The sequence below is a fragment of the Ascoidea rubescens genome, assembly GCF_001661345.1.
Source record: "Ascoidea rubescens DSM 1968 unplaced genomic scaffold ASCRUscaffold_12, whole genome shotgun sequence".
NCBI lineage: Eukaryota > Fungi > Ascomycota > Saccharomycetes > Ascoideales > Ascoideaceae > Ascoidea > Ascoidea rubescens.
This window is the reverse complement of record NW_017962924.1, coordinates 42,180-67,319: the sequence shown is the minus strand read 5'-3', so window position 1 is coordinate 67,319 and position 25,140 is coordinate 42,180. Positions and strand designations below refer to the sequence as shown.

Below are 25,140 nucleotides of genomic sequence, written 5' to 3'. Positions count from 1 at the left end.
TCTTTGTTCTTCTCCTTGTTTTTACCATACTTTGTTTTAATAATATCAAATGTATAGTATGATATTTATTCAGTTTTTTCGCTGTTGGCATCACCTAGATGAGAACTATCATAAGTTATTTACTTGGAAGCAAGCGACTAGCTATTAAACATGCTATCTTGATAACGTTTTCTGCTTTTCGATTATTTTAATTTTAATTTTAATTTTAATTTTTATTTTTATTTTAATTTTTATTTTAATTTTTATTTTTATTTTAATTTTTATTTTTATTTTTATTTTTAATACATATATCTTTGGATTAAAATTTTAAAGCAAAATTAGAACCACGCACCCACACTTCAGTGTAGAAGGTAAAAGACTCATTGAGCTAGAAATGTGTTTCTACGTTGTTTTAAAATGGGCAGAGGGAAATAGAGTTTGTAAAGAAAATTAGACCGTAAAAAAGTTATGAAAAGTGTTCAAAGCAGATCATGTGGAGGATGGATTTTGAAGTAATTTGGAGTAATTTGGGATGGAAAGGGAAATAAGTAAGAAGGTGATTGGACACAATGTCTTAAAGGACTGAGATGGACCGAGAAGAACTGAGAAGAACTGAGAAGAACTGGGAAGGACAAAGATAGTAAAGAAGAGGAAGAAAAGCGAGAGATGAGATTGGCAAACTTTGAAGGAAAAGCCGAATTTTATTCCATGTAAAATGCAAGAAATATTTTTTAATCTATTTGAATTGAAACAAAATTGATGAAAATTATGAGATTTATGAAAATGGGAATAGATATAGGAATAATAATAGAAATAAGAATAAGAATAAGAATAGGAATAAGAATAGGATCAGGATTAGGATTAGGATTAGGAATTAGGAATTAGAATTGATCGAATGAGTTGAAACAAAATAAATTTTACCGATTTTTAAGGTGGTAAAAAGTTAAAATGGAAAATTCAAGTGTTAATAGTTTAGAATATTAAAGTATAAAATTTAAAATAAAAAATAAAAAATAAAAAATAAAAGATAAAAAATAAAGTAAAATAAAGTAAAGTAAAGTAATATGAAATACAATGAAATAAAATGAAATAAAATGAAATAAAATGAAATAAAATGAAATAAAAAATAAATTGAAAGGCTTGCGATGTGTGTAATATAAAATTATTAGATCTGATTCATTTTAATACAAATGTTTTTAAAAATACTAATATAATAATACTATAGTATGAGATTAAGAATACTAGTTTAGTTTAGTTTTGTATTTATGTACTAATGTAATTTAATAATGAAGCAAGTGTATATGAACAAACAATCCATTTATAGAAGTTTAAAGTGGATAAAGAAAAAAAATAATATAAATAAACAATCCTTAGCATTTGATTGAAATTTTTTGCTACATTATTTGAACCTTTGCTATTAATACATTAATACATTAATAGAATAGAATAATAATAATAATAATAATAATAATAATAATAATAATAATAATAATAATAATAATAATAATAATAATAATAATGAAGGATAAAATCAATTCAATTTTTCACAAAATATTCAACAAGAATAAAGATAAAAAGGATAAAAAAAGAAAAGACAAACATGTTTCAATTACTTCAAGGATAACTTCAATAACTGCGTTAACGATGGATTCGAATCAGAGTAATAATACCAGTGATAATACGAGCAGCTATAATACTAGAACTAGGAGAAGAAATAATAGTAATGATCAAGAGAGTAATTTAACAAATTTGACCAATTTAACGAGTTTGAAAAGTCTAAATTCGATATACAATAAAGAAAATAAAGAAAATGAGAGGTTCAAATATGTAAGTGAATATGATTATATCAATGATAATTATCGTAAACTCATTAAACATGACAGTAATAACAATAATAATTATTATTTTGCTTATGGTAATCATTACCAATATAAATTAACTAGTAAATATCATCACAACTACAATGAAATGGATTATCAAATACAAAGAAATAGCTACCACTCGAAGAATAGCAAATTCCGACAGTCATTATCGAGGGAAGAAAGTGACGATATGGATTATAACACATATGAAGATTACAGCTTGGATATAAACGAGATAGATGAGATAGTGGGAGTGAATGACAGCTATAGGAGTGAAGAGATTGATTACAGCTATTATCCAAGTCCAGAGACATCAATTAAAAATTACAATGAAAGCAATGAAAACAATAAAAACAATGAAAGCAATGAAAACAATATTCTCTGTGCTGGTAATTATTTCGGTGATAAGCTTGATAACCAACGAAGCGAAATATTAAAGATCCGCAAACTAAAATCAACACCACAGCTAATAGCGGAAGATGGCGTGAAGAGCTGCAATGGGCTTTATGGAAGGGAGTTGAACAGCTTCAGCGATGGAAGCAAAGGCTACAGAACATTGGACTACAACTACTACAATCGCTTGAACCTCTCTCTCAACAACATTAGCAACTACCGGAGCTGCACCGTGGAAGACGGCAATCCGGAAGACGCCGTTTCGATCCGAAATCCGGGCAGGCCCGTAAGCAGGCTCATCGCCAACCACTCCCTCCACCAGCAGGAGTTCGCGCAGGAGCTCTCGCGCGCGTCCGGGCTGCAGTTGCAGAACAAGTTGCCGGAGAAGCCCTCCTTGTTGAGCTGGATCCCCGAGATCCCGTTGGACAGCGCCGCCTCGAGCAGCTCGTGCAGCTCCCGCGGCTCCTGCGCCACAACCACCACGCGGGCGGAGCGCTTTTCGCTCTGGCAAAATGCCGTCGCGTACCGCCGGGCGCTCGCCGCCGAGCACCGGTTCTGAGCTGCTTGCTCTTTTGCACTGGTCTTTTGCACTGCTCTGTTTCCTCCACCTCTTGCTTCTTGAGCCTCTCGAGCCCACTTCTGTGTCGACTTCTGCTGCCTCCTCCGAATAATGTATCGCGATGTTTGTCTACTCAAAGCCAGCTACTCCTCCTGTCGTTAATCCGGCAGCCACCATATGTCCCATCAACTACTTGGAGGTCAACTCAATCAGCAACTCAAACCCACTCTATGACTTGGACTTTGACAACATCGATGGCTACTACAAGCAGACCCTCTCCCTCATTGTTCCCAGAACACCCTTGATGCACTCTGATCCAAACACTTACATTGCTCTTCCAAAGGGCTTCAATCCAACAAAATCGAAATATGGCATACCCTACTCCAATCTCATCACTGATGCCAATCTAATTACCAGTTCTTCACTTCTCAATGACTCAAATGACTACAAAAAAACTACTCCAATAGTCGCTTCTTCTGCCCCCAGCACTGATTCAAATATCCTCAATTCTCCCAATCCTCCTGATCCTTCCAATCCTTCCAATCCTTCCAATCCTTCCAACACTCCAAACACCTCAACTCTAAACAACGAAATTCACCCACAAACAGTCGACCACCCTTCCGATAATTCAAACAATTCAAACGATTCTGATAATTCAAACAACATCACTTCCAATTCAAATTCCACTTCCAATCCTCCTTCCAATCCTATTTCCAATCCTATTTTCAATCCTTCTTCCAATCCCACCTCTACTTCTACTTCCAATTCAAATCAAAATCAAGTGCAAAATCAAAATCAAGCCCCAAACCCATTAGATCGTCTTCCCTATGGCTCAAACTTGAACCCTTTATTACCTGATCCTTTCAAATTTGTTCATTTAACTCCTGGATGTCTGCAAATCTATATAGACTTGAGTCTTAACCAAAACTCTTTTTTAAATCAAAATTTCAACCTCATAAATTCAAATATATCTTTGCAAAATAAAAAACTAGTTCCTTGGGCTTCTTCTAAAAAACACTCTTCAACCTTAAACTCGATGTCAAAAATTATAAATTCTTCAAATACAACCTTAACCTCCTCTCTAACTTCTTCTACAAATAACCTTGCTGAAAACAATTCCACCACCACAATTAACAACAGCAACAGCAACAACAACAACAACAACAACAACAACAATAATAATAATAATAATAATAATAATAATAATAATAATAATAATAATAATAATAATAATAATAATAATAATAATAATAATAATAATAATAATAACAATGCTGTCAATAATAACACAAACACTGTCAATAATAACACAAACTCATACATTAAAAACCAAATATATGCCTCAAACTCCTTGGCTGCCTCTTTAAGGAAAACTCCAAAATCAACAATCGCAAGAAATAACTCAAATTTTATATCCAGAGCAATCATAATTGAAAATTTCAATAAAAAACTAGCCCTTTCTTCTTCTCTACTAATAGCATACAACGGTAGAGTATTTAACCTTTTTTCTCTAAAATTAAACTCAAGCTTCGTCTCATCTCCAACAAATCTTAACGACAATGAATCCTTATTCGAAAACCCTTTAATAAGACTCATTTTTCCCTCTGTTATAACAAAAGTTTCCTACTTCTTCTCAAGAATCATATCAAACTCGATATCAAACTCAACCTCAAATAATATCTCATCCTCAAATACTTTCCTGTCTCTAAACCAACCCAATTTTGAAAACCATTTAGATATCCTAATCGGCTTTGCAACAGGAGATATTATTTGGTACGATCCCTTCATAAACAAATACTCCAGATTTAACAAAAATGGTAAATTCATTTCCTCTCCAATTCTCGACCTTAAATGGATAAGAAATGGCCTCCAATTCTTAGCCGCCTTTGCTAATGGCTCCATACTAATCTTTAATCGTGATAAAGATGATCGTAAATCCTTAAGTTTCAATATTTCTCCCGCCTCAAAAAAATTCATTAAAATTTATAACTCAATTAATCAAAACAGCCAGAACAACCAGAACAACCTCTCTGACTATAACCCAGTAGCCTATTATAAGATATCAAAATCCCCAATCACCTCAATTTCCATTTCAAATAATAAACTACTATTTGATGAGTTTGTCTGTTTAACCTCTGATGATGGCTTTTTAAGAATATTAAACATTAAAAACGAATCCATATCGGACATCATTCCTTCTTATTTTGGTGGCCAACTCTGTTCTGCTTGGTCTCCCGACGGCAAATATCTAGCAATTGGTGGGCAAGATGACTTAATCAATATTTATGAAATAAATTTATCTACAATCTTACTACAACAGCAGCAGCAACAACAACAGCCAACTGAATCAAATTTGGACAACGAAAACAATTCATCAAATCAGTTCAAAATTAAACTAATAGCTAAATTACAAGGCCACCATTCTTGGGTGAGATCCGTTGCTTTTGATAATTTAAAATGTCCTCCAATATCAAAACAATCTCCAACAACTTATAGATTAGGCTCCGTTGGGGATGATGGCAAACTTTTATTATGGGATTTCACTCCTAAATTGTTACCCAAAATTAAAAACAGGCATAATCATCATCATCATCATCATCACCACCATAATTATAATCGTCACTCTAATAATAATAATAATAATAATAATAATAATAATAATAATAGTCGTTACACTTCTAATAATAACTATATCAATAAAAAATCTCAGAGTTATCAACATACTAACACTAATTCAGTTTCTGTAAATATTAAAAATACAAATGTTAATAACATTAACCAAAGATCAAATAGTAATCCCAAATATAATTTTACAAGATCCACAAATAACAGACAGATCTCTAATAATACTTTCAATCCATCCAATACAAACGTAAACACTAGAAGAACTGATAGCGGCAATTCTATATTATCTTTACAACAACAGCTACAAAAGAACCAGGGACATCCTATATCATTAACTCAAGCAATGCTCTCACCTGTGAATTCCCATGTTTCGGCAAATACAGTTACGTTAAACAATAAAGGAACGAATTCCATGGCCGATAATGAAATCAACAGCAATAGCAAAAATATCGACACTGGTAATAAAACTGCTCAAGTGAACGGAATTATTGTTGATGGAACATTTATTCATAATGTTATTCCCAAAAGAGAAATTCCTTCGATTCAGCCTTTTAGCTCGTTGAATTGTGGCCTAGATAGATTAAGTAGTGTTGAATTCGTTCAAACTGGAATATGGGTTAGCAGTTTCGGTGGTGATATTAAAAAATGGATTAGACCTTATTAAGATGAAATTTGTCGCATATTATTATTTGATAGTTTCATTTCTCCTTTAACCCTTAACCCTTAACTTTTCACCCTTTATCTTTAAATTTTTGTTTTTATTATAGCTATTTATATTTTTTTGTTTTTTGGAAACCCCAAATTAGATTTTCTGATTTTTAAAAATTTTAAACCGTTTTTTTATTTTTAGAAGAGTATTTTTTGTTTTTCGTTTGTTTTTTATTTGTTTTTTATTTGTTTTTTGATTCTTTTCTTTTTATTGTACTTATTTTTATTCATATTTTTTCTGCTATTCTATTTATTTCGATGTTTACAATAAATTTTTATGATTGATGAAATTTAATGAAAGAAAAAACAAAGATAAGACAATATCAGTAAACTAGTAAACTTTTAAGCTACTTTTGGGTTGTTTTAAAGTTCAAATGCAATAAAGCTCAATTCGCCGTACATATGAGAGACAATAGATAGAAGCTATTTCATAAATTAATGTCACTAAAGAATTGTTGTTTTTCATTTCTTTTTCGCTCAAACTCATTAATAGCCTTGAAAAGAATATTATTCAGTTTTTCAGTGACAAGCTATGGACCTAAGTGAAGGTTCAGTGTTCCATAAGTACTTTCCTAGAATTGCTCCAACAACAACCGAAATCATAGCCCAGCCATTATAGGTCATAAAAACGAGCATTAGCATAAAAGAATAACCGACTTGAAGACCATATAGGAATGAGTTGATTATCTTTTTTTTCTGTTGAATTTTTATTATATCTCCTGTGGATGGAGTGTTGGGAAGCAAAGCATCTGTTTCGGCAAAAGGAATATTAGTATCTTCTGTTGTATGCAAGAGAAAGTTGTGTTAGAATGAATGAAGTTTGAAGAAATCAAAATGAAAAAAAAAAACAAAAAAAACATAATGATATAAAACTGACAAGTTTAAGCAAAAATAACCCATTGACTATAACATACTTCCAGTTAACGACTTTTCGTATTTCAGAATTTTGTATTTCAACCACTCGTAACCTGCACTGATCAACACAAGGAGAAGCAAGGAGAAAACTAAACCCAACAATGATCTGATATGCCACCAGCTGAAGATAATACAGAGATTTTTGTAATTCCAGGTGAAAAGCATGTCCATTGAACACATATCGTCCATATCATGGCCATCGCCTGGCATTCCTGGCATTTCGTGGTCCATTTCCAGTGCTGCGAGCTGCTGAGGGATCTGTTTGCAATAGCTGGAGCAAAGAAAGAGCACTCACAGTTTTCGAGCAAGCGATTTATATCTTGATAAGTGAGAAGAGGGCTCTGGAAAAACGGCTAAAGCCCTGCCGAAACGCACTGTAATTGGCCAATGAGCAGAGAGAATATTTCCTGGTTTGAACTTGGTGGATTTGGGGGATTTGGTGTTGGTGGCAGTTATGGAGCAGAACAGAGAACAGTCGTTTCTAGAGATCGTCAAGCAGGTGGACACTCTTCCCTACCCAGGCGAGAAGGACTACGAGTTGTTTTTGCAGAATACCTACGAATTGATCACCCATGATGGAGAGCAGACAATAGGCCATATTATCACCTATATTGTCCAATCTCTTAAGAAATGCATGGAGTTGACAAACGACGACTGCTTAATCTTCGACAATAAACAAAAAAAATGCTTTATAAACCCCAGGCTTGATACCTTTGACAAAAGAAGTGGCGCCTTCAACAAAATTGCCACGGTTTGTAGAGACGAGAAGATAATCAAAGTATTGGAGCATGGCTGGCGAAATGAGTCGTATGTTATTTATTATCCAACGTCAGTTCCATATATTGCTGTTGAAAGGGCATTCAGTGTTTTATTAGGCGTGGTGACTTACGGGGTTCATTTGGTTTGTTATATCCCTCCTCATTTATCTTCAACGAATGAACTAAAATTCTGGATTCCAAAGAGGTCAAAGAACAAACCAACGTTTCCATCAATGTTGGACAACACAGTTGCCGGTGGAATAGCCTATCCATATGGTGTATTCGAGACATTGGTTAAAGAAAGTGAAGAAGAAGCAAGCTTAAGTTCCAAGTTTGTTGAAGAGAACTCAAAAAGTTGTGGGGTGTTATCATATACATATAAGAAAAATGGTGCCAATTATGATTCCGCGAATTGCAATATCCAGCCTGAAACTGAGTATATTTATGATATAGAAATGAGTGAGGGCGATATAATTAATATTCCTAAACCCAATGATAACGAAGTTGAATGGTTTAAATTATTGAGTTTAAATGAAGTATTAGAAAAATTAAAACAAGGTGAGTTCAAACCAAATTGTGCGCTTGTTATAATTGATTTTTTGATAAGAAAAAGTTATATTACACCAGAAAATGAACCGTATTATTTAGAGATTGTTCAGAGAAGCCATAGAAAGTTTCCTTATCCAACAAGATGAATAAACGTTTATAATTAGCATTGAATTTACCTTTAGCTAGGGTTTTTTTTTTTTTTTTTATTTTTTATTTATATATTTGCTATATTTTGTATAAAAATCGCGTAGGTTTGAAATTCCGTCTGAAAGTTATTTTATTTTATTTTATTTTATTTTATTTTATTTTATTTCATTTCGTTTTCCGTATTTTTCGTATTTGTTTTTTCTTTTTTTTTAATTTGATTGTTTGAAGGGTGATGATAAACCATTACTGTTAAGGAGGACATGAAATAATTGATAAATTGAATATAAAGATAATTTTAACTGATAATGAGTGAAAGAGGAACGAAAAAAAGAAGAAGAGAAAGAAGAGAAGAAATCGAAGAAATTGAAGAGATATCTGATGACAATTCCAATGAAGAATCAAATATAAACTATGAAGATTACGAAGAACGACAGATTATTGAGGAGAAAAACAAAATACAGAATGAATATGATAGGATGGCGTATAAACTTGTTCGTGGTGTTTTGTCATTAGAATTTCAAAGGACTATTATAACCAGGGGACAATTACAGAAAGTTGTTTGGCAGGACAAAACATTTAAAAGTATTAAATTTGATAAAGTGTTTGAAAAGGCTCAAAAAATCTTAGATGAAACATTTGGAATGAAGTTGGTTGTATTGCCATTAAAAACAATTAGCTCCAATTCCAATAATTCGAAAAAAGCCAATGTCAGACGAGCAAAGATCGCAATGGATAGCAAAAGACGAAATGATAATAGTAATGAAAATTCCAATCAAACAGAGAATCAAAATACAAGTTCGAATGCAAGTTCGAATGCAAATACAAATACAAGTACAAATGCAAATGCAAATGCAAATGAAAATGAAAATGACAACAATAACAACAACAACACCAGCAACAGTAGCAATAATGGACAAACAAGCTCTCAAAAGAGCTACATATTGGTTTCCAATTTAGAAAACAAAGACGAGATCGTTTTGCACAAATATTGGTCTGAGTCTTCGAATAAGTTTTTTGAGAATTTGTTTGATCACGAAGACTCCAGTTCAGGGTTTGATTCACTTACAATCTCAAAAGATTTAAACAAAAATTACAACTTGCCTTTAAATTCCGATGAGCTCATTTACAACGGATATGTTTTGTTGATAGTTTCGATCGTATCTCTCAGCAATAACAACATGAACCAAACCGAGTTGGTAGAGCTACTCAAAAAACATTTTGGGATCGAGGGCTTGTCAAGCACAATCGAGGGATTGAATCTCAACAACAGCGATGTGACGTTGGAGGACTTGTTGAAAGCACTAGAGAAAAACGAGTACCTCTTTAAAAGTGTGATACGAGACGACATGGACGAAGTGATCGAGTACTCAATCGGGCGAAGAGCAAAGGCCGAATTCCCGAAGGAAAGCATGGTCGAGCTAGTTCGGTTCGTGTACGGGCTGACGGACGGGGATGACGCGGTTGCCGAACTGGCCCGTTACAGCTTGACCGAAGCGTACAGCTAGACAGCAGACCCACCGTGCTGGAGCGGTGACAAGAGAGCCCTACTGCGTCCCAATGCGTCCTAGCGCCGTGGCCGCAGCGTGTGTTTAGGGCTGGAAAAGAAAGGAGGTGTTTTTGGTTTTGTTCAACGTGAAATGAAAAGTGCGTTTTTCTCTGATTAACAACTGCTCTCGCTGCTTTTGTGGTCTGTGGCTGTCTTTCGCTATATTATATCTTAGTTTTTTGTATCCCTTTTGTCTTCTCTTTTTCTGCTATTATTTTGTCTTTCTTTTCCCTCCCAACCACTGCTCTTTAAATGGACTTTAAATCCACTTTTTAAAGATACTATCTGAAAAATACCCCAAAACATGAGCCAACCATCAACCCCCATTAGCCAACATTACAGCTCCAATTCCAATCCCTTCGCTAATTCTACTCCTATTTCTACTTCCAAACCCAATTCCAATGTCTCAATTCCAATCCAAAAAAAAAACAGGCCTCCCAAAGATTTGACTGTTCATTTCAATTCCCTCAAAACCTTTCTTGACTCTACTTCTGATATCAAAAGAAAAGAGTCTTCCACCACCAGAACCGAACGTGCAAGAGAAAAGCTAGCCAAACTATCTGTCACCCAGTTTTGCGAGTTAAGCATTGATGTTTACGATGAATTGCAAAGAAGAATTAACAACGACAGAATCGACAACCTATTGAAAAATAACGCTCTAAATAACGACTCTCAAAAAAAATTAGATCATTTGTTGCCCAAGAAAAATCTTCACCCAAATAGAAATCATGCAAGGAAAAAACTTGCTTTTTTACCATTCACAAGATTCAGAGATTTGGCAAATGATATCTCTTACGAAATTCAACGAAGAAATTTGGCTAATAACCCTAATCTTTCGAACTACAATAACAATCTTCACCATCAAAACAAAATTGATACCGAATTCACTTCTGCTCAATCTAATACCCTCATAAACCAATCCACAACAAGCTTTTCTACGCCTAAAGAAAAAGAAGATACTATAGATAAAACCCAAATGCCATTTTCCTCCCCCTCAAAAGATAAAAATGTGCTAAATGATATTCATGAAACTATTGAAAATCTCAATAAAAATACTTTTAATAACGATAATCCCAAATTTGAAAAAGATAATCCCAAATTTGAAAAAGATAATCCCAAATTTGAAAAAGATAATCCCAAATTTGAAAAAGATAATCCCAANTTTGAAAAAGATAATCCCAAATTTGAAAAAGATAATCCCAAATTTGAAAAAGATAATCCCAAATTTGAAAAAGATAATCCCAAATTTGAAAAAGACAATCCTATAATTGAACCAAATATCGAAAATATTAAAAATGAAGATACTAAAGATACTAAAGATATCAAAGATACTAAAAATACTAAAGATACTTCTAATGACTCTAAACTGCTTGAATCATCTATTCCTACAATGCCTGTTGGTGTGCAAACTGGGACTGTTATTCCTACAAAATCAACTTTGGCTTGGAGTAGTGATGAAGAAAGTGATGAAGAACTTGTTCCAGAAATTCAAAAAGAACCCCCCAATGATCAATTTCAACCTTCAATCCCAAATAATCAAAATCAAAATCAAAATCAAAACGGAAAAGTTATTCATCAAAACTTACCTTCCACCAATAAAATAATCTCTCTTGAGAAATCCATCTCTGATCAAACTTCACCCGAAAAATCCACATCAACAAAATATTCACCCCAGAAAACTGTTCCTCTAAAAATTGACGATCATCATCAAATTGACTCTCCCCAAGAATCTACTCCAGAGAATGATCTTCTTCCTGACTTGAATGATATAACTGACCTCAGAAGTCATTCAAATGCAATCTCAAAATCTCTTATCCCTGAAAATTCCTCCGAATCTCCAACAAATTATAACTTTCATTCCAATTCTCATCAAAACTCTAATAGCTTGGCTTCTAGAACCTCATCTATAAAACGTGGTTTATCATTAAATACAAATAAAAGAGATAAAGATAGAGAAATCGAATTACTTCTAGAAGAAGGAACTAAAATGGATCAAACTATAACTAACTTGGAACAAAAAATCATAACTCTAAATAACACCATTTCACAAAATGACAAAGATAAATCAAATCTCAATTTCAAACTCGCTAAATTAGAATCTGATTTAGCTAACCAAAAACAAAAACTTTTACTATCAAATGATCAATTCAATCTATTTACTAAAGAATGGGAGGCCGAAAAGGTAAAGTATGATTCAAAAATCAATGACCTTAATATTATTCTTGAACAACGTAATTCCAATATCTTGGATTTGCAATCAAATCTATCCGATCAAAAATCCTTAAATCATTCTTTTAATGAAAACTACAACCTATTAAAATTAGACTTTAATGATTTAAAAACCCAAAATACTACTTTGATTGACCAAAATAAATCTCTTCAAGAAAATCTCGACATCTATAGTGCACAAAATGAGAAAGTTTTTCTAAAAAATAAAGAAATGCAAGACCAAATTATCTCTAAAGAAAAAGACTTAAATGAAATTTTAGCCAACTTACAATCAAAAAATATTCTAATTGCCGATTTAAGAAATGAGATAGAAAAAAACAATATTGAAGTTGATTATCTTAAAAATGAATTGGAAAATAAAGATAACGAAATAGAAATCAAAGATTCACAAATTGAGTCACATAGGTCTATAATCAACAAAGATAGAGACAGAGAATTTCAACTTCAGAAAAAAATCGAAGATGAAAAAGAGCAAATAATTAAAACTAGAGAATTAGAAGTTGCAGACTTGAAGAACCAAGTAGCTGAATGGAAAACCAAGTATTCAGATTTACAAGAATCCAATGAAAACCCTCATACTTTCAATCTCAATTCAAAAGAAATACAATTCCCAGATTTATCTGAAAAATACCTGGCTAGATTTTTTGATCCTAATGGATTACTTTCACTAAAGTCTATTATGGACTTAAATCATCATATATCATGCTTTTTAGTATCTATTCATCAGGAACCGATTCATATAGACTCACTTTTTGAAATCATTTCCAAGATTTCTGTGATATCTGGCCAGATTGCAAATGATGGAGCCAATACTAAACATGGTGAATACTCCTCCTTAATAAAAGCTGCTATTTCCCATGCTATCACTTCCATTAGATATTTTTCTCTTTATCAGTCGACTTTACCTCGATTGGTGATTGACAGTGCTGTTGCCGAAATATCATTTTGTGTTTGTAATTTGATTTCAGAAGCAAAGATAAATCCAAATGGAGTAAGCTTTGTTAATTTCTCCAATAACAATATACAATTTGACAAATCTTTAATCAATTCCACCAATTTTGATGATGCACCAAGACCTTTTAGAACTGCAAGAAAAGGCAGCTCATTAGGCTTGACATCAAATGAAGGAAAGAATTCTTTTGGTAAAAACAACTTGAATTTCAATTCTAATCAAATAAGAAAGCCTTTATTATCTATACAGAGTAAATTCAATACCGAGAAACCTGACAGTCTCACAAACGGAAATTTAGAAAAAAATGAAATGTTTTACAAAAAAGGTCTCAAAATTAGTACTCGAATAATAGGCAACTCTGAAAATATGAACATTGAAAATAATATATATACAAATGATAGAAGTGAAGACGATCACAGTTTTGATCAACATAGCAGAAATATTTCGGAATTATTAGATATAGACTCGAACTTTATTGAAGAGTTTAATTCAAACAAAGATTTAACTCATAATAACACCAATAATGTCACTTCTCATAATGGTTTTAATGGTCAATTAATTACCAATAATGTTAGCAAAGTTTCAATTGTTGATATTAGTAAGGAACCAATTGTTTACGATGTTAGTCAGGACTCAATTGTTGATAATAGTACGAGCAAAAACTCAATTACTAACAATATTATGAGCAAAGACTCACTTTTTGATAATGATATAAGCAAAAACTCCACTTCTGATGATGGTATAAACAAAGAATCAGTTAGTCACAACAATGAAAGCGAACAAACGGTTAGTCTCAATAACATGAGCAAAGAATCAACCGTTGACCATATTAATGAAGAATTAAAAACCTCTGGGTTTTTAGCACAATCAACTACCACTGATAACAATTCCGTTTCTTTAAAAAATGCGAGAGACTTTCCACTTAAAAAGTCAAATGAAATGCTACCATTGGCTTCCAGAATTACTTCAGGAAAAATTGTTCAACAAACAATTATCTCTCCTTCGGTTTTAGGTAAAGTCCCTCCAAATGGTAATCAAAATGAAGAGGTCCCACGTCCTCTAAACCACACTCCTAAATCACTTCCTATAGACTCTATTGCTTCAAAACTCACATTAGAAAATCTGTACAAATCAAAGGCTGCAGCAAAAACCGTTGTACATCAAAAATCCACTAGCATTTTGAATTTGTTAAAACAATTTGAATCACCTCAAAATAAAATTCAAAATTTAAGAGCTCCACCAAAAGTTAGTAAAATAAATGGTAGCAGGAAACCAAGCATTGGCGTTTCAAATGTAATTAGCAACTTTGAGGCAAATTCAAGAAAACCAAGTTACAATTCTACTGCACCTGCAAACAAAATTGCAAATTCTGATTTTCATGTGATGACTATTCAAGCTGAAATCGATTCATCTGCTCTTAATAATGAAATTTTACATAACTCTGTTTCATCGGGAATGGCAGAAGTTTTAAGTGGTCTTGCTGTTTCTAAAAAACATGAGATTCAAGAAGGTTCAGATGATAATATTATCAAAAATAAATTGACAGAGGACAGTATTAAGAGTTTTAATTCAATGAACAATAAGGGAGATAACTATGAAAATAGGTCTAAGAATAGTGTTGGTGGTGAAAACAGTGATGGATTTGATACTATTTACGATATTGAAGAAGAATATATTAAGGAAAATCAAAAAATTGATAATGCTAAGTATATTAGTTCTACCATCGATAGAAATGGCGGCAATGAAAATAATAACATTAGTGAAAAATATGAAAAATATGATCAATATGGTAAATATAATAAATTTGACAAATATGAAGAATATGAAGAATATGAAGAATATGATGATAGTGATGATAGTGATGATAGTGGTAACACATTGGATCATAATGAAAGGAAAAACTTTTACAATGATGTTAGTAACAACCAATATGAAAGCGACGAAAGAAAGATCAGTGAAAGTAATGGAAACGCAACAAAAAATAACAATGAAGGAGATAGTATTGATAAAAGCATCAAGGTCATTGACAACATAAATAATGAAAATATTAATAACCAAACCAAAGATGGTAGAAATAATAATAATGAAAATTTAGATTACATAAATCAAAATATTAACGAAACTGCAACCAATGATTGTAAAAGTAACGTTATGAAGCCTTTTAATACTTTAGATGGTCATTTTCATGAGAACACAAATGGTGCTGACGATATTAAAAATAGTGTCGAGAAGAGAGATGATGATGACAATCATCAATTTAAACCTATTGAGAATTATTATATAAGTGATAATCTTTATAATACAGAAGGTATTATTGATAATAAAATCAATTATGAAGACAAAGGCAACAATAGTAATACGAATGGAAAATATACTGATAATAAAAAGAAAAATCAATCAGAAAACAATCTTATTGAAGATATAAACAATGAAGAAGTGAATGAGCAAAGCCAAACAAAGTTGGTTGAAAACAAAATAAATATTAATCAACAAAACTCTTCTGATATTCTAGCAACTTCTAGTATTCAAAAATCACAAGGCTTAAACGCAGAGAGTAATAATTATTTAATTGAGCAATCTATGGTTTCTAAAGGTATTATTACTGAACAAAAGAACTCTGATTCTAGCTTTCATTTTTCAGAAAAAATTGAAAGCTCAGCGTTAAATGATATTTTTACTAACTTTAATAAAAATAGAAGTTCTTTAGACCCAAAAATTTCAGAACCTTTGGATAATACACAAAACGATGGCGACGAAACAAATAGTTTCATTTTATCCAGTTTTGATTTGAACAAAGAAAAGATTTACAATTCATCAACAAATGTTTCTTCAACTTTTAATTCAAACACAAAATCATCCAAAGTTAAATCTTTGGAAATAAAAAAATCATATAATTTAAATAATAGTACTCAGAATAATTTTTTAGAGTCAGCAACACAAAAGGAAATTCATGTAGTTGAATCTTCTATTTTTAGTCCTAGTGAGAATAGACACCTAACTCCGAGTACCGATAAACTGACAGAAATAAATGACATTTTCAGCTCGGATGAACAAGCTCACAAATATAAATTTAGCCCTGATGAAAGCGAATTTTTCACAGACAGAAGTTTGAATACTGGTGGAAGCAGTGCCAAATTTCCATCGCAGTTACACAAAGAGGCATCAGATACTGTTCTAGCCCAGAAAGAACTGTCTGGTAATGAGTTTGCGTTAAGAGCCAGCAACCAGGATTATGCCCCCATTTATGATGATAACAAAGATTATCATTCAATTTCAAGTTTAGATACTACGTCAACACATGAGCAGGATTTAAAATTGAAAAATGAAGTAATAGTAAATGATCAGTATAAAAATGTCAACAAAGATAATGTAATTTCTATCAACAATAACAGATTTTCTTCTTCTTTAAGCTCTTCAAGTTCATTAAAAGATTTTGAGATGGAAATGAAATATTCACAAGATACTAACTTTAATAACCATCCTTCTCAAAATTTTGTTTCTGATTCTAGAGTTGGTAATCAGACTCAACAACCATCTTATATATCAACTCAAGAAATTGGTTCAGATTTTAATAACGAGTATGATTCAGATTCGGATTTTGAAATTATGAATAGTGGATTTCAAATTCAAAATAACAACTTAGAAAACCATTCAATAGACCTATCTTTAAGCCGAAACAAAACAGATTCTTTGGTGGTTCCGGATAAAGTTGAATTACACATAAAACATCCAATACAACCAATTGTTGAAAAGTTCGATAAAAAAAAAGGATTTTCTTTTTCTTCATCCAGTTCTTTTAAACAAATTAGTACTACAAAAAACTCACATACAATAGCAAATGAACTACAAACTCAAGAAGTTGAAAAAGATAATAAGGTTGAAATTCCTAAAAAAAATCTTAGTTTTTCTGATGGTCTATCTCTTCAGCCAAAAGAGTTTTCTTCTTTAAAAGCTGAAGCCTTGAATCAAAATATGCTTTTAGAGAACTCTAGTGATGATCATACAGAATTTGAAATGGTGAATATTAAGCCGAAAAAGCTTGATATTTTATCTCTGGAGGTTAAACTCAACTTAATTGAAAGTTCTAACAATTTGCAAATGAATGACGTTAACTCCGACAAAATTGGATTTTCACAGCAAAAGATTTTAGATATTCACCAATCACTGCTTGAAAATCCTGATTTGTATAATTCTGATTGCAACAGTCACAATGTTGATTTAACTAATCATTTATCAGAAGTTGATATTGATCATAAAATGCTAGAATTAGATTCTTCCAGGGGTTCAAAAGAAGGAAAGAATTTGAAAGTTTATAATGAAACCAAAAAATCTTTTAGTAACCTTGAAGAGTCGGACAAGACTGATTCTTTAGTTAAAGCCTGTGTTTCAAATAATGAATTTGACAACAGTCATCAACATTTGCACAAAGATAGCGAGAATAGTTCAACTTCTAACTTTGAAATGTATAATGGCTCAACCAAAAGATTTGTTGATTCAAAAAAATATAAAACCAACCAAAAAAGTTTTGTGAATGAAAATTTTGCTTATAAGTTTGATCACAAAAACAATGATGATAGTGATTACTTATCAGATGATAATGATTATAGCGATTTTTCGTTTCATGAAAATGCACACACTGAAAAATTTTTTAAGGGTCAAGGATTGATCTCTAAAAACATTTACGATAGCAATCACAATTCAGATTTCGAGTTTTCTATTGGTCCCGATAACAGGAAATTTTTTCGAAATCAAGATGATTTTTACGACAGTGACAATATAGAAGATTTTTCATTTCCTCAGAAAAATAAAACCGCTAAACCTGATCTGTTTGATGAAGGAACTTCTTTTGAGAAAAATGTTTTGGACTTGGATATAAAGAATAAGAGTAAGCTACAACAATCAGATGAGCAGTCAAGCAATCAAACCAATTCCAGATCAAAATTTGTTGGCTTTGAAAAAGCACAAAAAGAAAAAAATGAAGAAAATACTCAAAACATAGGTGATACTCACTTCGAGAAAGATGATTATAATATTGAAGAAATATTTTTAAAAGATCCGTCAGAGACTGTTTATGATGTGGAGGGTGAAGGCATTACTAAATATTCTCAGAACTATCTGAATACTGATAAGGTAGATACAGACACAGACATAGATGAAAAACCAAAAACCAAATTTGAAGACTACAAAAATGAAAACAGTGTGAAGATGAAAAATGAAAAAATAAGTTTGAATGGCAATGAAAAGAGTTCAACAGAGTCACCGAAGCCTTTAGCATATGAAGATAAAAATAAAGAAAGCGTAAATAATAAATGTTTTTCTACAGCAGAGGAGGTATACTCAAATGAAATTTCTGAAAATGATGCTTCGGAAATTTTTACTGAAAAAAAAAATTTAAATAAACACACGAATAATAAATTTAATATTGATCTTAGCCAAGATTTTGAGAAGTTGACACCAATTATTACGAATGGTGGTGATTCTACAAACTCGATTAAAGATCACGACTATGGTGATATCTGTATTCCAAATATTATAAATCGGAAAAATGATACAGAAAACTCTAGTTTAGCTCATTTTAACGAAATTGATAGTATTAAAAATGCTAAAGAAGAAAACGGAAATGTTACTAAAATAATTCCTAAAAGTTATCCAATGAATGTTGCAAATGTTAAACAAAATTCGAAACCTATTAGACTCGATTTAAATCATGAGGAAAAAGAGAATAATAAATTTTTAAATGATTTAGGTTATCAATTAAATGTGAATGGAAATGAAGTTGGTGATAAAAGGAAAACGCTGAATGAAAAAGACAAACAAGAAAACAATGATAAAGAAACTTTAAAAATTAAAGAAAAAATTAGAAGTAATTCATTGGGAAGTATTGCTGACAAAAACTATCAAAAAATTATAAATGAGAATGGAAATGATTTAGAAACTCAAGATCTAGAAGCGAACCGAGAAGTTGCAAGTAAACCCTTACTTTTAGACAGCATTGATAACATTCATGATACCAAAATAAAACAAAAAAGTTTAATTGATCATGAAAAGAAAATAGAAAGCGGTTTTTTTGTTTCAACTCAAGAAAGTTATTCTCATTTAGATAATGAGAATATTGTGAACACTGAAAGCAAATTTGTAAAGAGCGAACTGCAAGTTATTAGTAATAATGAAGACCACAGTATAATTTTCAATAATCAAAATGAATTAAAGGAAGATGAAAAATTAATTGGAGAAGAAATCAATAAAAAGGATGTTATTTCTGATTTCATTAGAGATAAAAAAACAACTAGTAACATAATTAATGAGATAGATGCATTTGATATTGATGAAAAAAGTGTTGATAATCAGAGGCAAGTTAAAGAAAATCTATTAAAATCTTTTGTGGATCAAGACTGTTATCCACCAATGACAAACAATCAAAGTAGCATCGAATCAATTGTTGAGCTAAAAAATGATAAGCCTGAAACGCGAGAAACCAATAACAGTGTTGATATAAAACATCCAAAACAGGAAAATAATGTCAAATATATAAAAGAAAATAATAAGAATATGCTAAATATTGAAAAAATATTGGGTCAAAATCATAACGATACAATAAATAAAAGTGATCCAAGTGAAATTGAAACCACCTCAACTGTTGATTTTCAAAAAAATCCTGATAACAACTCAAAAAGTGATGAGAATCACATAGATGATAATAAAAAACTTTTGTTAGAGTTTAAAGAGTTGCTGAATAAATCAAATTCCAAGAACACAGATATTGCTTTGGAAGATCTCAATCAGGTGGGAAATAATTTAAAGGGAAGCCTTTCTAAATTTGATTACCAGACCAAAGATTCTCAGCTTGATAAATATCAAGAAAACAAATCCATTGATTTTAATGACAATAAACAACCTAGAACTATCGAAAATAATAAAAAGGCTTTGAATGATGACAATGAAACTGAAACTGATTATCCAAATAATTTTAATGATCAAAATTATCATAACAAATACTATGATGTACAAGATCAAAAAAAAACTACTTTTGAAAATGAAAATAATACCTCAAATTCTTTTATTCAAAAAGATTTAAACATTTCTAATCAAAATTTAGATTTAGTCATTCAATCCTCAAATAAAGTAGCAATAAGAAAACAGAACTTTTCACCGAAGTTGGATTTAAAAAATGAAATAAAGAATTACAATGATAAGTATCAAAAAACTGACATTTTGCTGAATCCTGATGATTCAAAAATAAAATTAGACTATTTACCAGAATTGCAAATTGGATTACAGGAAAATAACTTCGGGCATGATTATGAGACTTTTAATTCAAATAACGATGACTTTTCTGATGATATAACCAATGAAATAGGCAACCAGCTATTTCAAAATTTGGAGAAAAACACATATTGTTTTACAAAAGACATAAACAGTGAAAATATAACAGACAGCCTGCAAAATAATGGAAAATTCGATATTTCTACAGAGGAAAATAATAATGGTTTTACAAAAGAAAAGGAGATCATCGTTTTTGAAGAATCAAAAGATATTCATCAAAGAGAGAAAAAGGAATCTAATTTGAACCAAACTATTAATCATCAGTATAAAAGTGATTCGGATAATTCAAATTTTAGCTCTCAAAATATCTTGCTGAACCCAAGGGAAATTCCCGGGGAAATTATATCAAACAAAGATGCTACCAATGAGTTTATTCTTTTTGGTGATAATGGTAAGATAGAAAAAAAGATAAATTCAGACTCTGAAAATAATTTACAAACAATAGCAAAACTTGACAAAGATACAAATGAGTCTGTTGATATTTATCATGAGAACGGGAATCTTAGGAAAATAGATTTTACTTTTTCTAGAGAGAGTATTGATAAGCTTGAAATAACAAATAAGAATGAGTTATCAAGTAATAATAATGAATTCATATATGGTAAGAATGAATTAATATTTGATGAGCATGAAATAACAGATAATATTGCTGACTTAGTATATGATAACACTGGGATAAAAAATAATAATACTAAATTAATTCATGATGAGACTGAGATGGCAAATAATGAGAACAAATCGATATATGATAATAATGAGTTAAGTAATACAAATAAGCCAATACGTAATAAAATTGAAACTAAAAATAATAATACTAAATTAATTCATGATGAGACTAAAATGACAAATATCATTAATAAATCAGTATATGATAATAATGAACGAGCAAACAATAACACTGAATTGCTACATGATGATACTGAAATAAAAACCAATAAAACTGAATTAATACTTGGTAAGACTGTAATGACAAATAATGAGAAAAAAGGATTATATGATAAAACTGAGACTAAAAATAATAACACTAAATCCACCCACGATAAGTCTGAAACAAAAAATAATAACAAATCAGTAGATGACAAAACTGAAATTGAAAATATTAACGGTGAAATAATAGATGGTAATAATGAGTTAGCAAACAATACAAAGCAGATTCTATACGATGGGAATGAAATGTCAGATAATATCGCTGACTTAGTATATGATGAGACTGAAATGATAAACAATGAAAATAAAGCAGTATACAACAATAATGAGTTAATAAGCAATACAAACAAGCCAATACTTAATAAGACTGAAACTAAAAATAATACTAAATTAATTCATGATGAGACTGAAATTAAAAATAATAATAACAAATCAGTATACGATGAGAATAAAATGAGGGATAATAAAAATACAATAACAGATAGGACTGAAATAACAGATAAGAATCAGTTAGTAAGCAATACGAATAAAATTGGAGATACAGATGAACTAGTAAATGATAAGGATAAAATAAAGAAACATATGAATGAAGTAGCAAATGATAGGAATGAACTAGCAAACGATAATAATGAAATTACAGATAATAATAATTTTACAAATGAGAATATTGGATTGAGAAATAATAAGAATAAACTAACAAATACTCAAAATAAGATTATCTTGGAAAATCTTGAACTTAATTCAATTAACACAGCTGTGATTTCCAAAAACAATTCTTCTAAGAATGTGGAGATAAAAAACAATCAGAATGTTAAAAATATTCATCAAAATCCTTTTATAGAGCAAAAAGCACGCAATAATGATAGCTTTTCTTCTTTAACAACAAATCTTGATGGAACAAGATATTCAAATACTAGTAAAGATCATACACCATTTCTAAAAACTGATAAAGAAAAGTTAGAAAATAAATCATTAATTTCTCAAAACAAAATAGCTTCTGATGATGATAATGATGATGGTGATGATGATGATGATGATGATAAACTTGAAAGTGAATTCAATGATAATAAATGCTTTGTAAGGACTTTGGATGAATCAAAAACTAAAGTCAGTGAGGAAAAAGCATATCCAAAGGCATTTATTGAATTGGAGAATAAATACAAAGCAGATTTAAAAACAGATAGCAAAATAAATAAAAGTAAAGAAACAAATAATTCTGGATTAATTCAAAATCCTTTGATACTTGAAAACAGTCCTGAAGAGTATTTGGGTAAAATTAATTTTGAGTCTGATAGCACTGAGATGCCCTTTAATCAAAAAAGTGATTTTGAAGATTACGAAGACTTGAATGAAAAAAGACAAGAAGAAAAATATCGTGAAGCCCAGTTTCCACAGTATACGTTACGGCAGAACACTGAAAACGATAAAACTTATATTCAAAATCAAACTTGCAAAACAAAAACCGAAAAAGAAAATACTTCAAAGACTAATTATCAACAAGAAAATTATGGGTGGAAAACTTATACACAACCAGATCAACAATCTTCAAATTATAAACAGCAGCATACTGAACAGCGAAATTTTGAACAGCAAAATCAACAATTTAGAGATAATCAACAGCAAATTAATCAACAACAAAATATTACACAGTACAGTCCGGAACTTCAGAATCACCAACAGCAAATTACTGAAGAATATGACTATAAAGAGTTAAGCGAAATAAAAAATAACCATCAACCTAAAGCACAAGATTATCAAGAACAAAAACACAAACCAAAAGAATATCAATCCGACGGTTATGAACCGAACGAGCCCAGCCCAAAAGCTTACAATTCACAAGCATACCCAAATAAAATGGATAAAAATGTAAGCAATGAAAATGAAATTGAAAAGAAACAAGAAAAAAGTGGTGATATTATAACAGACAAAACATATGGAATGGGAAAACTAGACAGCACTGAATTTTCTCATCCAAGTGTTCTTAATGTAATAGTTAATGATAATGTTTTGGAACCGCATAGTGTTTATAATGCTACAAATTCCAGCTTTTTAAAAGAGAATCAAGTTGAAAAAGTTTCATTCAGTGATGATACTATTCACACTGTCAAATATAATCAAGTTGATAACAGCAATCATGTTTCTCAATCTACACTTAAAGGCTTTGGTGTTGGTAAAGAAACAACAAATAAGTCCAAATCAAATGAAAATGAAGTTGAAAATGACAAAAGCAACTCAAACGAAATTCAAAAGCATATTGTGGAGAAAAGTGAGGATTATGAAAACAACGATAATCGAACATTGGGAAAACTGAGAAAAACTACAGCTTTAAATATTGATTCAAAATCTAATTATGAAAATAATTTCGTTGAAACTCTGGATATACACTACTATGATGATTTGGTAGAGGAAGATTCAAGTTTATCTGGATTTAAGAATCATAACAGAAATTTATCTGCAAAAAATTCTAAAGCTGAAAATTTATCCCAAAGCAAATATATTGATGTCCAAACCAATACAAAAAATCGGCTTATGAATGAAAGTAAAAATCTAATGATGGATCAAACATCTTGGCATGAACAAGTTCTGAGCAAAAATGATAGTGTTAGCAATAAAGAAAATATGGCTACTGTTCTCAGGTTGCCTGTAGATTCCTCAGCGGCTTCATATAAAGCACAATTGCAACAAACTGATGCTCTCAGTATAGATGGTAGATCTGAAAATTTGAGACAAAGTGATAATTTTACTGACAAAGACCTTTCCAGTGGTTCTGATGAAAGAGAAACTCGAGCAAATGAAAGCGATGGGTTAAGAATGGTTATTTCAGGTAGTGAACCTCTTCTGAACACTAATTTATCTATTACATCATCGCATAAGCTGCTAGGTACTGATCGAACTCATAATATGAATCAAATGCAGTACGAGTATCAGAAATCTGGATATGGCAATAATTTGGATGTTAAAGGAATTAACTATAATAACACTTTGTCTGTTATGGGTAGTTCCTATGATAAAAAAGTGGATGGTTATCAATCAGGCGAGTCTGTTAAGCCAAATCCTATAGAAATTCCACATTCGAATTATTCTGTTCCTAGCAGCGAAAACTCTTCTCTTCCGCCACTGAGAGATGATTTGGATAAAGAAGCCGAGGAATTTGATATTGATACGTTTGATATTGACGATCCTGATAATACATTGGCACATCTTTTGTTGTATTTGGAGCACCAAACCATTCAAGTGATTTCTACGATCCAGGCATTATTAACAACTATCAAACTACCCGATTCGACCAATGGTCAATTGAGAGATAGTTCAAGTGCAATCACAAAGGTTGTGAATCAAATGTATGATGCTACTCGGGTTTCAATGTCACAAAGCAGAAACTACCAGTTAAAAGAACATGGCATTTGGGTTACACAAAACTTGTATGATTGTGTCAGAAGAATGGACATGCTTTGCAACAATGGGAAATTCGATAGAGATTATGCCGATAAACACTTTAAACAACGGCTTGCAGGAATTTCATTTGACATTGCTAAATCCACAAAGGAACTTGTTAAAACAGTTGAGGAGGCGTGTATTAGAGAGGAAATTTCTGCTATTGACCAAAAATTGAATAGATTTCAGCAAATTTGAACAAATTTGGGTGGGTTATATTATAATTATTTTTG

At 31.2% G+C, this 25,140-nt stretch overlaps 6 protein-coding genes across 6 annotated transcripts; 5 read left to right on the top strand and 1 right to left on the bottom strand.

The window, feature by feature from the left end:
- Positions 1 to 1,623: 1,623 nt before the first annotated feature.
- ASCRUDRAFT_71688 (uncharacterized protein) lies at positions 1,624 to 2,793 on the top strand (the record flags this gene model as incomplete). The annotated part of the gene is made up of 1 exon (XM_020191979.1): positions 1,624 to 2,793. One exon carries the CDS (start codon positions 1,624 to 1,626, stop codon positions 2,791 to 2,793), a length of 1,170 nt encoding a protein of 389 aa, XP_020045635.1.
- Positions 2,712 to 6,556, top strand: ASCRUDRAFT_111530 (WD40 repeat domain-containing protein). Its single transcript, XM_020188759.1, has one exon. The coding sequence runs from the start codon at positions 2,915 to 2,917 to the stop codon at positions 6,080 to 6,082; it is 3,168 nt and encodes a 1,055-aa protein (XP_020045634.1). The 5' UTR covers positions 2,712 to 2,914; the 3' UTR covers positions 6,083 to 6,556.
- Positions 6,557 to 6,645: 89 nt separating this feature from the next.
- Positions 6,646 to 7,206, bottom strand: CTR2 (low-affinity Cu transporter; the record flags this gene model as incomplete). The annotated part of the gene is made up of 2 exons (XM_020190771.1): positions 6,646 to 6,875; positions 7,041 to 7,206. 2 exons carry the CDS (start codon positions 7,204 to 7,206, stop codon positions 6,646 to 6,648), a joined length of 396 nt encoding a protein of 131 aa, XP_020045633.1.
- ASCRUDRAFT_77083 (uncharacterized protein) lies at positions 7,041 to 8,615 on the top strand. The gene has a single exon (XM_020193718.1). The coding sequence runs from the start codon at positions 7,496 to 7,498 to the stop codon at positions 8,492 to 8,494; it is 999 nt and encodes a 332-aa protein (XP_020045632.1). The 5' UTR covers positions 7,041 to 7,495; the 3' UTR covers positions 8,495 to 8,615.
- A 995-nt stretch (positions 8,616 to 9,610) lies between these two features.
- On the top strand, positions 9,611 to 9,937 carry NSE3 (Smc5-Smc6 complex subunit NSE3; the record flags this gene model as incomplete). The annotated part of the gene is made up of 1 exon (XM_020189853.1): positions 9,611 to 9,937. A coding segment is annotated over one exon (327 nt), but the record flags the coding sequence as incomplete, so codon positions are not given.
- A 408-nt stretch (positions 9,938 to 10,345) lies between these two features.
- On the top strand, positions 10,346 to 25,105 carry ASCRUDRAFT_71684 (uncharacterized protein; the record flags this gene model as incomplete). The annotated part of the gene is made up of 1 exon (XM_020191978.1): positions 10,346 to 25,105. The coding sequence occupies one exon, from the start codon at positions 10,346 to 10,348 to the stop codon at positions 25,103 to 25,105; it is 14,760 nt and encodes a 4,919-aa protein (XP_020045630.1).
- Between the last annotated feature and the right edge of the window lie 35 nt (positions 25,106 to 25,140).

Excerpts from the sequence above, each read along its gene's own strand:
- ASCRUDRAFT_77083 (XM_020193718.1), top strand. The coding sequence starts at position 7,496 with ATGGAGCAGAACAGAGAACAGTCGTTTCTAGAGATCGTCAAGCAGGTG.
- ASCRUDRAFT_111530 (XM_020188759.1), top strand. The coding sequence starts at position 2,915 with ATGTTTGTCTACTCAAAGCCAGCTACTCCTCCTGTCGTTAATCCGGCA.